This window comes from Phacochoerus africanus, chromosome 7 (assembly GCF_016906955.1).
Source record: "Phacochoerus africanus isolate WHEZ1 chromosome 7, ROS_Pafr_v1, whole genome shotgun sequence".
In the NCBI taxonomy this organism is placed as follows: Eukaryota; Metazoa; Chordata; class Mammalia; order Artiodactyla; family Suidae; genus Phacochoerus; species Phacochoerus africanus.
The window spans coordinates 5,399,097-5,413,554 of NC_062550.1; the positions used below are offsets into that span (position 1 = coordinate 5,399,097).

The 14,458-nt window shown below is 55.6% G+C and overlaps 1 protein-coding gene across 1 annotated transcript in view; it reads right to left on the reverse strand.

The window, feature by feature from the left end:
- Positions 1-14,458, reverse strand: part of MPPED1 (metallophosphoesterase domain containing 1) — a 66,681-nt gene that overhangs the window by 23,786 nt on the left and 28,437 nt on the right. Inside the window, exon 3 of the mRNA XM_047786048.1 lies at positions 2,672-2,897. Coding sequence (XP_047642004.1) covers positions 2,672-2,897 — 226 coding nt within the window. The remainder of the gene's footprint in view (positions 1-2,671; positions 2,898-14,458) is intronic.

Consider the following 14,458-nt stretch of genomic DNA (forward strand, 5'->3'; position numbering starts at 1 on the left):
TGTGTGCATGTGTGTAGGGGTGTGTGGGAGTACAGGGGAGACAGGGTGTTGGAAACCACTGGACAAAGAGATCCAGTCCCCACTCCCTGGTCTGGCACCTGACCCGCCTGACCTCTGCCCCGCCGCGCGCCTCCCCACCCGCCCTCCCGCTCCAGCCCTCCCTTCACGCTCGCCCCCCTCCAGACCTCGCTGGTCCCTCCCTGGGCAATGACCCCTCCTGTTTTTTCCCCTAAACAGATTCCGCCCCCATCCTCCACCCAGGCCTGGGCCCCCAGGGCCTGCCAGGCAGACTCGGCCGCCTCCTCCCCTCTCCTGCCCTTATCCCCAAGCTCATCACACCCCTGAGGGGCCCCCACTCCTGGTCTGAGACCTCACAGGCCACCAGGAGGGTTTGTGGAGTCCCGGCACATGGCAAGGAAGCAGGAGATGACAGGAGGCACCTCCCAGGGCTCCAGGAAGGCAGCATCTGCCCTCAGTCCCAGGAGGAGGCCTCGGCAGGATGGGACCATGTCCAAAACCCACCTGCAGCCTCCGGTCAGCAGGCAGCCATACTGGGATCAGCCAGGGCAGCCCGGGCATTTCCCAGCCACCCTGTGTCGGCACCTGCTTGCCTTAAAGTCCCTGCCCCTCGACAGGCCCTGTGTCCCCCAAGATTACCCATCAGCCTCCCCATGTGTGCCCCTCTGGCTGGTGGCACTGTCCCAGGCTCTGTTACCCCTTCATGGCTGTGAATGCCCTTCTCTTTCTTCAAGACTCGAGTACCCCACCCTCTCCACGGAGCCTTCCAGCATCAAGCCACGCTTTCAAGCACCTGAGGTCTGTCCTTTCTGTATATGGTGTCCTCCTCACCCTGCCAGCACTTGGCCCCCTGTGGCTACTGCCAGCCAGACCTCTAAGGGCCAGTCAGTCTGTCCACCTGGGGAATGGGGACAAATAGTCCCCACACAGCTGAGTAAGGATCAGGGAAAGTTCTCAGGGACATTTAAGCCCAAGGGTCAGCTTACTCTAGTTTCTCGGGAAGGATTTGCTGCTGGTGGATGAGACTGTTCCGGCCACTGGGGGTGACAGAGGTGGTGTCTGCCTCTGGAACCAGCAGAAGGAGGGCCCCTGAATGGATATGCGGCAGCATGAGGAGTACATCAGTGGCACGGCTCTGGCCCCAGCCAAGAAGCTGCTAATCATCACCACCACCATCCTCACCTCCATCATCCTCACCTCCATCATCCTCACCTCCATCCTCACCTCCATCATCACCACCTCCATCATCCTCACCATCATCTTCATCATCATCTTCATCATCACCTTCATCACCATAATTACCTCCACCATCATCATCGCCTTTATCATCCTCACCTCCATCATCACCACCATCATCACCTCCATCATCCCCTTCATCACCATCATCCCCTTCATCACCATCATCGCCTTTATCATCCTCCCCTTCATCACCACCACCATCATCACCTTTATCACCACCGTCATCACATAGCCATCATCGCCATCACGATTACCATCATATCATCACTAGCATCACCACCGCCATCACCATCACCTTCATCATCATCACCATCACCATCATCCTCACCTCCATCATCATCACCATCATAATTACCTCCACCATCATCATCACCTTTATCATCCTCACCTCCATCCTCACCTCCATCATCACCTCCATCATCACCATCATCTTCATCATCACCTTCATCATCACCATCATCCTCATCATCACCATCCTCACCTCCATCATCACCTTCATCACCATAATTACCTCCACCATCATCATCACCTTTATCATCACCACCACCATCATCACCTTCATCACCACCGTCATCACACAGCCATCATCGCCATCACGATTACCATCATATCATCACTATCATCACCATCCTCAGCCTCACCTCCATCACCTTCTTCACCATCACAACTACCTTCACCACCCTCATCACCTTCACCATCACTGCCACCGTCATCATCCCCTGGCTCCTCCGGACACACTGCCTGCCCAGCAGACCAGTCAAGACTCTGCTCCCTTGATCCCCACGCAGCCAGGAGAGCCCAGGAATGAGGTCTGATTGTTCCATGTCCCCAGCGGAGAACAAAGGCTCAATGTGTATTTGTGACTTAAACACCTGCCGACCCCAGGGCAGTAAACCAGGTCCGTGGCCTGCCATAGAAATTCCGACTACCTCTCCTCAGCCTGGCTAATCAATTATACCCCCAGCCATGCATCTTGTGTGTGTGTTGGAGGGACAGACAATCCGAGACGATTCCGAGCATAGAGAATAATGGTTAAAAGCAGGGCTTCTGGAACCACACTACCTGGGTATAATCTCAGCTCTGCCCACTCCTCGCTGTGTGATCTTCAGCAAGGCCCTCAGCCTCTCTGTGCCTCAGTTTCCTCACCTGGACAATGGGAATAATAACGGTGCCTGTCTATATGAGAGACAGTATAGCATACCTAATTATTTGCCAGAAATGGGGAAGCCAAGGCACAGAGAATGGCAGCGACCCACCTTGGGTCACACAGCATGTGAGTGGGGAGCTGGTCTGAGTCTCTCCCCGGCTGCTCCCAGGCCCACTCCCCTCGGTGCACTCAGCCTCAGCTCCTCCACGCCCCCAGCACAGCTCCCCTCTCCCCAGCGGTCAGGAAGCGCCCGCTGGGCACACTCACCACGGGGAGCCGTAGACCCGGAAGCCCCGCACGGTGACCTCGGAGTCCTGCAGGTAGATGCAGTTGGTCAGCAGCGACTGCACGTTCTCGTAGTTCTCCGGCTTCAGCTTCGACACGGACGGGAAGTAGTAGAAGTCCTGCTTGATAAGGTCGGCCATGAACTCCTGGTCGAAGGTCAGCTCGTGGTTTCCTGCGATCACGATCTTGTATTCGTAGGGCAGGCTGCCTGCAGGGCGGACACGGACACTCATGGTGCACCGCTGCTGGCTTCTGGAAGCCCCCGTGTGCTTGACGGAGGGGGACGGGCCACCAGAATCCCTGGCAGGGCTGACCCTCCTTCCCAACAAGTGCCCTCTGACCACCATCCCTGCAGCCTGCCAGACAGGCTTCTGCTGGGTGACAGGCCACCAGCCCCCCAGAGCAGCGGGAGGGGGCTGGACAGCTTCCCCCGGGCCCCCCGCTCCGAGCTGCAGAGAGCCCGGCCTCAGCCTCGGGACGTCCCCGCCTCCCTTTCTTCTGTCTGGGCCGCTTTTCCACTAGAAGTTTGCCCTGCCCTGGACCCCAGCCCTGGCCCTCCCCAGCTGCACTGTCTCAGGCCCCCTCCCCGGGGGGCCTCGCTTCTGAACCTCCACCCAGGATCTGCAAGGTCTTTGCAGCACCCAGAACAAACTTTTGCAGACCCTATGCTCCGGAGAGACTACAATGCCCGTTCCCACCCCCACGGCCATGGAATTCAAAGTCAAAACACAGCCCAGGTGGGATCAGAACAAAACTATGCAGACCACACGCTGAGCGGATACGAGGGGCCTTCCAGCTTTGCTCTCAGCAAAGTTCCGGCGGCGCCTCCATGCTCTGCTTCTTCCTTTCTCTGGGGCTCTGCCTTGCAAATGCCTGAAGCAGGTGTGCGCGCTGCCTCCCCAGTGATCTGGCCACAGGCTGGGTTCCAGGAGAGCCACCCAAGGCTACCACAGCCCCTCCCCCTTCAACTGACTGCCACCCACCCCAGCTCCCTCCTAACCCCCCGGGGAGCCAGCCTGACTTCGACCCCAGACTCCCCACCTCCCACTAGCCCCAGCCTCCAGGCTCCCCAGGCCTGGAGAGGAAGTCCTAACGGTTCCTGATTAGGATTTAAAATGAATCTGGGAGTTCTCATCATGGCTCAGCAGTAACGAACCCGACTAGGATCCATGAGGACTCGGGTTCGATCCCTGGCCTTGCTCAGTGGGTTAAGGATCCAGCGTTGCCGTGAGCTGTGGTGTAGGTCATAGACGTGGCTCGGATCCAGTGTTGCTGTGGCTGTGGTGTAGGCCGGCAGCTGCAGCTCCCATTCAACCCCTAGCCTGGGAACCTCCATATGCCATGGCTGCGGCCCTAAAAAGACAAGAAAAAGGCTGTGGAAAGTGAACCCTGAGGCCCCAGGCTTTCTCCCATCCCCTCCCGGAGGGGGTGCCCTGGTGGGTCAGAGGCAAACACCAAGGGGTGCGTTGCAAAGGTGTCAGCCCAGCACGGCGGCCTCGGTGAGGACAGGGTGTCCGGTCAGGAGAATGGTGACATTTCACAGCCATTTCACAGGAAAGTAACTGTGGCCACCGACTGGGTTTTAAGGGGCAGGTACAAAACCTACTAAACGCACTCTGCGTTGGCTTCAGCAAGAAAGTCCACTCATTTGTCCAGATTCTTCCACATAAGAGTCTAGTGAGCACGATCCTGGATGCGCACACGGGCCCTACTAAGCGCCAGGCACCAGGCCAGGCTCTCAGCATCTTCTTCCCTCGGAGGCAGAACCCGGGGCTCAGGAAGCTGGGGGCTGTTGTGCTAGAGGTCACGTGACGAGAGGAGGCAGAGCTGGATTCTAAGCAGGTCCTGGGTGACCCCAGGCCTTCCACACACCCGGGAAAGGGCCCTCCATCAGGCCAGGACACAGAGCCCCATCCCGCCCCACGGAGAGCCGCAGCCACCCGCTGGGAACCTTGACCTCTGGACTCCGGGGAAGAACGAGCGGTCCCCTGAGCTCACAGAGGGCCACACCTCAGAAGCATCTTCTCCATTCTCAGGTGACCACGACCCCCACAGGAGCACACACAGGGCAAAGTGCCCGACTTTGGAGCCCGCTGACCAGGGTTCAAATCCCGGTTCAAATCATCAGCTCTCGTCCAAGCGAGTCCCTTAACCTCTCTGAGCCTCAATCTCCCCTCTACTCAAGGAGCGTGCGCCTGGTACCTGCCCCTTTCTGGGGGGTTAAGACCTCCTCTGCCCCCAGGGCTCCCCAAGCCCCTTCGCCATGGCTGGCCCCACCCAGGGGTAACATAGCCCAGGACAGCAGAGACTTCCCACCCTTGACCATGACCTAAAACTGCCTCCTCCGCTGTGTGGGCCTTCCATCAGAAACCCAATTCCAGAAGTGCCTCTTCTCCAAATTCTCAGGACTGTCTGCCTTCCCGGGAACTGAGGCCCCAACACTGGATCAGCTGCGATGGACGTGTGATCCGATTCCTTATAAGCCTTCTAGGAAGAACCCCATTTTCCCAGCTTCACGGAGGCTCCGGGAAGGGGCGGGGCGAATTTACAGCCATGCTGTACAATAGAGCTGCAGGTGCTATAACTACGACTATTACCATATTCTAATTGCAAAGAAATGGACGCATCCAGAACACAGGTAGAAACTTTCCCCACCCCCACAGCTGGGCCACGAGCTCTGTGGCCAAGGCAGGGGCCCGGTTCCCAGCCCGACCAGGGAGCGGGTGGGGAGCCCAGCAGAGAGTGAAGTTTTCCACAAAACGGGCAGAAAACCTTCATCTGTCCATCACTGCCTCACCAGCCACCCAGACTTCTTCACCGGTTTGAGAAAACAGTGTTCTCTCTTCTTTGGGGTTTATCAAGTCTGGGAGCCTGTCCCACGACAGGCATGAGCTCGAGAGCTGACAGCTGGGTCCCAGACCCAGTTCTGCCACTAACCAGCTGTGGGACTTAACCCCCCTGGGCCCCCGTTTCCTTATCTGTAAAATGGGAAGATTAATGCCTGCCTGCAAGACTGTTCTGGATGACACCAGATCATGCATGGAAACAAACCACACCCTTGCTGTTCAAAAAGAGACAGCTTCCCTGGGCCAGGGTTTGCAGACTAGAAGCTTGCAGGCCAGCCCTGCCCACAGACATATTTTGTTTGGCCTTTTTGTCTTTTTTTAAAAATTGAATGTGATCCCTGGAGACCTGAAGGGAACGGACCTGGCCCTGGCCCCTCAGTGTGGCCAACCAGGCCGGGGGATGAGCTCCTCAAGGCCCCTCTGCCTCCCCGACAATGAAACCCTCAACGGCACCAGAGGTGACACGGTGCAGAGAACCCCCTCCAGCGACGCTCAGATGCTCCGGCTGGCGGGGGTCAGGCGGGAGGCCTGATTGGGTCCGAGCAGCTGGGGAAGGGTTGTGGAGGATGGCCAGCCCTCCTTGATAAAAAGCTGGACCTGGCATCCCCGTTGTGGCTCAGCAGGTTAAGAACCTGACTAGTATCCATGAGGATGCGGGTTTGGTCCCTGGTCTCACTCAGTGGGTTGAGGATCTGGCGTTGCCACAAGCTGAGGTGTAGGTCACAGAGGTAGCTCGGATCTGGCATTGCTGTGGCTGTGATGTAGGCCGGTAGCTGCAGCTCCGCTTTGACCCCTCCAGTGGGAACCTCCATATGACACAGGTGCAGCCCTAACAGAAAAAAACAAAATAAAAAGGCTGGACCTTCTGATCCCCACGGGATCTCCGGAGGTAGGTTCTGTTACGTCCACCTTGGTGCTAGGCAACAAGGCTCCGGGGTCAGGAACTTGCCGGGTCCCTCAGCAGGTGCACAGAGGAGGGGATGCTAGAGGCTGATACCTCTGGGTCAGCAGCTCAGATTCTTTCAAGGCCACCAGGAGTAGGTGGAGCCATGGCCACACTGCAGGAGTAGGTGGAGCCATGGCCACCACGACGGCCTTCAAGTTCTGGTCCTCTGTGTTTCCACTTCTTGTCACTTATCCATCCCATTCCGAGCGCCGCCCCGGCTGCGGGATCCTGAGCCCCACTAACATATTTATGTCATGTCTCTGACCGGGGGTGTTACTTAAGCAAATCAGCAAATGATTCCAACTGTACCGTGTCATTTATTTCCGCAGCGCCTGACGGCCAGGGATCAGGGAGTGGGTAGCAGGCTCTCGCTCTCCCCGTTCCTCCCACTTCGGACCAGAGGAGGTAAAGCTTCCCTGGGAAGTCCAAAGGGGACAAGGACCAGCTTGGTGCTGGGGCGGGGGGAGCAGGAGCCACAACATGCTGGCCCGACACCCTCAAATAATGTCTAGTCTGTCCCTGAAAAGTGGATGGAGGCAGGGGGCTTGGAGGTAGGGGGCGCATCCACTTGCGAGCACAGAAATCTTCCAGCACCGTGACCGGAGGTCAGCCACAAACACCTCTTTCTGGATGCACACTTGGACATGGCGCCTTGCCGGCTGTATATAACCTTCAAAGACACTTAACTACCCCTATTTTACATCTGGAAAAAGAGAGGCTCAGAGAGGTCGCACAAATCAATAATAATGAACAAGCACAGAGGGTAAGGGACATTTGACAGTTTCTGTGGCTTGGCCTCATCAAACTCATCCTGAACTGGCACCACCATGCACCACTGCCTCTCAGCAGGTAGAGAGACCACTGGATGGATGATGGATGGATGGATGGACAGAAAGAAATAGAGGGATGCGTTTATAAATCTATCCATCCATCTTGAGATAACTCTGTCTCCTTTATACCAACTGGTCTCTGTCTACTCAGATGCCTCTCTTTCCTCCAAAGTCTTCCCCCAGCTGTCCTGGAGGACAGTTGTTTTTCAGACCCATCACCCTCACCCATAATCCTGACTGACCCTCCCTGAATCTTCTCCCATGAGGACTGCTCTCTTGCAGGTGGGGACAGGAGAGCCAGAACTAAGGCTCTAGGATGGCTTAACTATCACAGAGGCAGGTGAAAAAGTCCTCTCCTCTGATCAGGGGCTGCTACCTCTGTTGATAGTTGTATCACCAGGTGCTCACATCATCCTACAGCTCTTACCAACCTGACTGCGGATAAATGGTCAACAAGCAGTCATCAGAGGACCTGGGACTGGGAGTGTGTGGGGTGGGGGCCTCAAAGACTGATTGGCTTGCAGAGGCTTTTTAGGGAGACAAACTCGTACAGTGCCCAGATGGGAGCACCCACCCTGACAAGGTGCCAGGAGTACCTGAATCTCTAGAGAGGGGGTGTTCTCCAGCAGGCATCTCGGCAGCCACACCAGCACCATGAGGCTCCGAGAGGGGACAGATGGGTCCAATGCCTTCTTACGCCCTCCTCCCTCCTCAGCCCAACAGAAGCCTACCCCCAAAGCCCATCGAGCTGGAACTGACTTTCTTCCCTGAAGCTGGGCCCTACTGTAACCCCCCAACCCCGGTCAGCTGCCCACAAGCTGTGTTCCAGAAGGTGAATGAGGCACCACTGGGGACACACTGACGAACGAGGCTCCGTCCTGAGGTCAATCTACACCACTCATTGGACAGAGGAGGAAATGAGCTCAGAGAGGGCAAGGGGCTTGCCTGAGGTCACACAGCGAGACAACAGAGAACCAGCACTGGAATCCCCGCTTCCTGCCTCGGAAATGTGGAACAGCCGTCACACCTCTGCAGGACATTGGGGATGAGCCGGGGACGGGAAAGATAGGAGGACATTCGGGAAGAGGAGCACAGGGACCTGAGGGTCTGCTGAGCTCCTGCGCCAGGATGCGGATGCCCCAGCCTCAGTCTCCAAGAAGCAGAACCAGTTCCCCCCAGGAACCAGCCCCCCTCCCTGCTTTTTGGACCCGGCGGGCATTGTTAAGCATCTACATTCTGCACGATCCTGGTCACCCCTTCTTCCCCAAACGCCTCCTTCCTCCTCAGCCAGCTCACTGGAGATCCTCGCATTTGCTGGCCATGGATTTGTCAGTGGTACAAAGACCCTGGGCAGAGCCCTGGAGGATGACCGCGGTCTTGCTAGCTTTTCACTTGCCATCTACACCCAGACAGCTGCGTCCACTTCACACGGCAGCGAGAGTGCACGGGATGCCGGACACAAAGACAGATGCAAACGGAGTCTGCTACTTGCGCTTCCAAGATTAATCTCCCCCCAGAAGGTTATGATTCTTTATGGCTCACACTTACCCATCCCATTGAACAGAAATGCTGCCTTTCAACTGCATAATCTGTTACATTCAACGAGATATGTGCAAGTTTCTCCACAATCTCTATTCCCCGGGCGGCGTGCGGAGGCTGGCAGAGGTTTGGTATTCTCTAAACGCAGCGGCACTCAGGAAAATGCCCACTTACGGCTCCTTCTGCCCATCCCCGTCTCGCAGAACCCAGCAGAGGGGAGCGGAATAAAGAGACGGTGGGATGGTCTCTGATTGCGCTGTTAGTGCGTCTTTGACAGCTCTGTGTTTAAGCACTTGCCGATGTGGGGAAAATTCCCAGGAGCAGACTTCTTGGGATGATGCTTAGTCTAGAACATCTCGGGCATAGAGAGGGCTCTGAGAGGCAGCTCTGAGATGCCACGGGTGCACCACGTGCCAGGCCCGGAATCACAAAGCCACGCACACGCGGAGGATGCAGCCGGCAGTGCAAGAAGGGAATTCTGTGCTGGGCAGGGGGGCGAACAGGTGGGAGAGGCTGAAGACAGGTGCCCGGGCCAAAGGCAGGGCTGAGTGAGGGGCGCATACCGCACACGGGCTGTGCCCCCAGAATGAGGTCTCTGCTGCCCTGCCATGAGCGTGTCCCCATGCCCGGTGCTGTGAGGGACAATTTATACTCCCTCTCCAGACATCCATAGAAAGCAAGGATGGGAGTTCTCTGGTGGCCTAGCAGTTAAGGATCCAGCATTGTCACTGTTATGGCTCAGGTCACAGCTGTGGCGTGGGTTCGATCCCTGGCGGGGGAACTACCACATGTCAGAGGGTGGCCAAAAATAGAAAGAAAAAAAGGAAGCAAGGTTCACCCATCTCTGTCTCCCGCTGGCCATCTGGCCCAGAGTGAAAACCCTCACTCCTTCAAGCCTCCACATCCTCAAGTGTAAGGGCAGAAGGTTTAGGGTCCCTCCCAGAGTTCTTACAGCAATCAAACTTGGGAAGACACGTAAAGGCCCTGTAATCGTATTTATACAGGGATTTGTTTTAATCACGGATGCTAAGGCTTGAAGACATGGAAAGAACTGTTCTGAGGAGGAAGTATATACGCACAGATCCCCAGAAAAAGGGCAAGCAGGCTCTGAGTGTGTGGGTGGGCTCTGGGGCCCAGGGCCGTCCCCAGTTGTCTGCTTCCAGCCCTGCAGCATCATGAGAGCCCCGGACAGCAGGTGGCTGGGGGTGAGGTATAGACCCCGGATTGGCCCCTGTGCTTGTGGGAGGTGAGTGCTTTTCTCCTTCTAGAATAGGTTAACCCAGAAGGGAAATCCCTCCAGGTGCCAAAGCATTCAGAAAACTAAAGGCACGATTTATGCAACCTGCACGGTGGCTGTTATCCTTGTCCTCGGGGCTGTCAGGAGGTTTAAATGCCATGCTCCACCACAAAATCCAGGAAGGTTAGCCGCAAAGATGGAGATGAGAAAAGCGACGTCTTGCCTGGGGTCGCACAGCAGCACAGGAGTCTGGGTCACCTGCCCAGACCTGGGTGTCGAGACACTCCCGTGGGACAGACGCCTCCCAGGAGGGCAGACCCTCCACGGAGCTGCAGGCCAGCCCCACCACCCAGCCTCGCCCGGCCCACTCCTGTCCCCTATGGGAGCGTTCTGGATTCACAACCTAACACTGGTGCCCATATTTAAAAGGCAAACACAATCCTTCTTCTGTTTCATCCTAAAAGCCAAAATGTTTAACTTTCAAACATTTGTTTCTCCTGGGAAATGTTTTAAAAATCGGAAGATTCGGGCCTCATCGTGCTCAAATGCCGGTTTCAACTGCCGCCACGGAGCCCACAGGACTGAGGGTGTTAGGCTGAGGGACACAGCTGAACCATTTCTGCATTTTTCCTCCCCCAAATTAGGCCTCCTGCAGCCAGAAAGACTTTGTGGGACGCTCCCCAGAAGTCAGAGCCTGCCAGAACACACGTGCCCAAACGCTCTGCCAAAGGCACCCCACTGCCCTCACCAGGGGCCAAGCTGGTAACCTCAGACCAAAGGCTATGGCGCCCCCTCCAGGCCAGAACTGCTGGTGCCCTGACCTCGCCCTTCCACAGCATGATGCCCGGGGCACCTCTCTGGGCGTCTTACAGCCTCTGGACATTTGCTTATGCTGTTCCATCCACTTGGCACCCTCCTCCTGCCTTTCCTTCCAAGCCAGCTCCAATTTAGCTCTCCCCTCTCCAGGGGGCTCAAGTGCCGCTTCTTCCAGGATGAGCGCCCTCATTCACCGTGAGCGCCCTCTTTCACCCAACCCCAGCAGGGGGCAAGCTCGCCAGCCCTGCCCAGCCTGTGCTCTTGCTGTGGCCGCTTCATCTGCTTCCCCCACTGCCTGGCCCTCCTCCAAAGTCCACTTCCTCTCCTGTGTCCAGTGGAGGGTGGGGGAGGGGAGAGGGAGGGGTTTATACACCTTCACTGAATCCACATGTTACCACTACTCAGGACAGGTGGCGAGGGTCAATGGTGAGGTCAATGACTCACCAAAGGTCCCCAAGAAATCGACTATGGAATGTTCCAGAAGGATCACCATTAAGACCCTGACCATCACGAGGCAGCCCTGGAGTTCCCATCGTGGCACAGAGGAAATGAATCCGAGGAACCATGAGGTTGCGGGTTCGATCCCTGGCCTCAATCAGTGGGTTAAGGCTCCGGCATTGCCGTGAGCTGTGGTGTGGGTCGCAGAGGCATCTTGGATCCTGCGTTGCTGTGGTTGTGGCATAGGTTGGCGGCTACAGCTCTGATTAGACCCCTAGCCTGGGAACTTCCATATGCCACAGGTTCGGCCCTAAAAAGACAAAAAAAAAAAAAAAAGAGGCAGCCCCCAAACTGTTGTGGCTTTCACCTCCTCCCCAGACATCAAGAGTCCATGGGCATGAGGCCCAGGTGTGTCACCAGGTGACAGGAGGAGCCCCGGGTGGGAGGCAGGAGGCCTGGGTTCAGCCTCAGCTCTGCGACCACATCATGGACTGGGGGTGAGGTGGTCCCCTTCTCAGGCCTCCATCTCCCCCTCTGTCCAATGAGGAGGTGGCATGGAGGTCCTGACCTCTGAGGGCATGTTCAGCTTTCTAGGACCTGCCAGGTGGTGCCAGGGGGAGGGTTCCTAAGGCAGGTGTTAACAGGGTGAAACAGCAGGCAGCACAGGCGCTCGCACAGGACGGGCCATTTTGAACACCCACGTCTGTCCGCCTCCTCCTGGTTGCTGCCATCCTGTGAAATTGACAGTGAAGAAATGAAAAGGTATGACCCTCCACAAGAAGCAAAATGACCGGTGGCCAGAGCCCCAGGCGGCTTGGAACCTGGGCTCAGGTGTGTGGTCTGACCAAGAACCTAGAGGAACAGATAGGTCCAGGCCCCTCCCCCATCACACATGTCACCACGCCCTGTATCCCCATCTCCCCAGAAGAGAAGGTGTTTACTCTCAAGGGAACACAGCAGCTTCACAGGAGCCACTGGGCCTGCAGGAGACAGGCAGTGAGGTCAGAGGCTCAGCCAGAGGAGGACAGAGTGAAAGAATAAGCACAGCGACTGCAGAGACCCCAGGCCCCTGCCCTGCTGAGCCCTGCTGAGCGCCCACGTTTTGGAAGCCAGCAGGGAAACTGGGGAGAAAGACAGGTCCAGAAAGAAAAACCTACAGATATCAACCAGGGGCTCCCCGAAGAGATGCCAGGTACCCACCATGGCACGTTCCCCCCCCCGCCCCACACACACACACACCTGTGCACACAGCTTATCGACAGCTTTCAGATGTCTGGCTCTTAAACACGACGCACAGGACCATCAGACCTTGGAGAAAAGCCTCCAAGATGCAAACAGAGGCAGAAGCCAACAAGCAGAAAGGCAGCTGCAGGAAATGAGCTGGTGCGGGGGGAAAAAATTAATATATAATTAGCATTTTGTGAGATAAGAGGAGATACCACACCCATGAAATTCCAAAAGGGTGCGCTTAACAAAAGACACTAAAACATGGCAGAATTTTAAGTCTTGGTTACAGAGCAGAAAGACAGAGGTGAAGAAAAAATCTCCCAGAGACTGAAACAAAAAGGCAATGAAGGGAGTACCCAGCCAGAAGAGGCAGAAATCAGAGAAGCAAACCCAGAGGTCCCATATCGGAGTTCCACGGGGGGTCGGGGAATGGAAAAAAAAAAGAGGAAAGGGATATTTGGGGGACAAAAGAGAATGAGAGAATGTCCTAGGATTAAAGGCCAATATTTGCTCCATTAAAAGGTCACCTGAATGGCCAGAATAAAGAATCAAAAGACACCCACTCCTGAGGTGTCTTGTCCAGAAACAAAACAGGTTGTCAACGATGGCTGAGCTATTCAAACAGCAGTGGAGCTAAAACACGGGAAACTAAAGAGAAATGGAGCATGGTCTTCCACGTGCTGAGGGAAAAGGATCCGAGACCCAGAATTCTACCCCCAGACAATCAGTTAAGGGAGCTCCCACTGGGGCACAGCGGGTGAAGGATCTAGCATAGGTCACAGCTACGGCTCAGATCCCTGGCCCAGGAACTTCCAGACGCCACAGGTATGGCCTAAAAAAGGAAAATAAATAAATAAGACTGAGGACAAAATAAAGAGTTTTGCCAAATATTTCTCTCTAGCACTGCTCTTTCTTAGAAAGTTACTAGAGGGTGTGTTCCACTAAAACGAGGGAGTAAACCAAGAAAAAGGAAGCCATGGGATCCCAGCACCAGGGGCTCCAGAACAGAGGAAGGCAAAGGGCAAAGACGATGACGGGAGATCAGGATGACGGGTGTACGCAGGCCTGGAGAGCAGCCAGTCCAGACCGGGCCAGGGGTCGGGGGGTCAGGAAATACAAGAAAAATGAGCCAGCAGATGGCCTGGCACGGCTTACCACACTGCCAGGGCCACTTCAGACTCTGCAGGGGACAGGGATGAACCACGACAATGGGTACGTGGAAAAAAATGGGCAAACACATGAAACGATGTTTAATTTACTTTAGAAAAACAATACTCTGTGCAATGACTATTTCACCAAAACCAGTGATGGGATCATATCAAAAGGATACGAGAAGAGATGCACGTGTGTAGGTAAAGAGACTACGTCTCTCAATTTTCATTTTTCACAGTAAGACATTAAAAAATAATTTCTACGAGTTCCAGGGGGCACAGCAGGCTAAGGATCCTGCGTTGTCATTGCTGTGGCTCAGGTCACTGCTGCGGTGCGGGTTTGATCCCTGGCCCCAGAACTTCCGCATGCCACGGTCGCGGCCAAAAAATAATCTCTAAAGTTGAAAAATGAAAAACCAGCACTATAAAGCTGTTCCTTCAAGACACCGTGGTGATAAAGCAGCAGCTGCCAGATTTGCAGGGGGAACAGGAAGCAGGTCTGGGGAGGGAACTGGGGCGGGGACTGCTGGCTTTACCATAAGCCTCGGAGCACACTGTGACTCACCGTGTACAGACCTTACCCTAATGGAAATAAAAGTTAAACAAGAAGAAGGCATCAGAGGCCAGGCACTCCTCACCTGCTTCCTAACTCTGCCTGGGGCAGCCCGACCTCTCGCTTGTTCTGCATATTGCTCAAAACCTAGAACCAAAGCGAACTGGTTCACAGTTAAAGTTGATG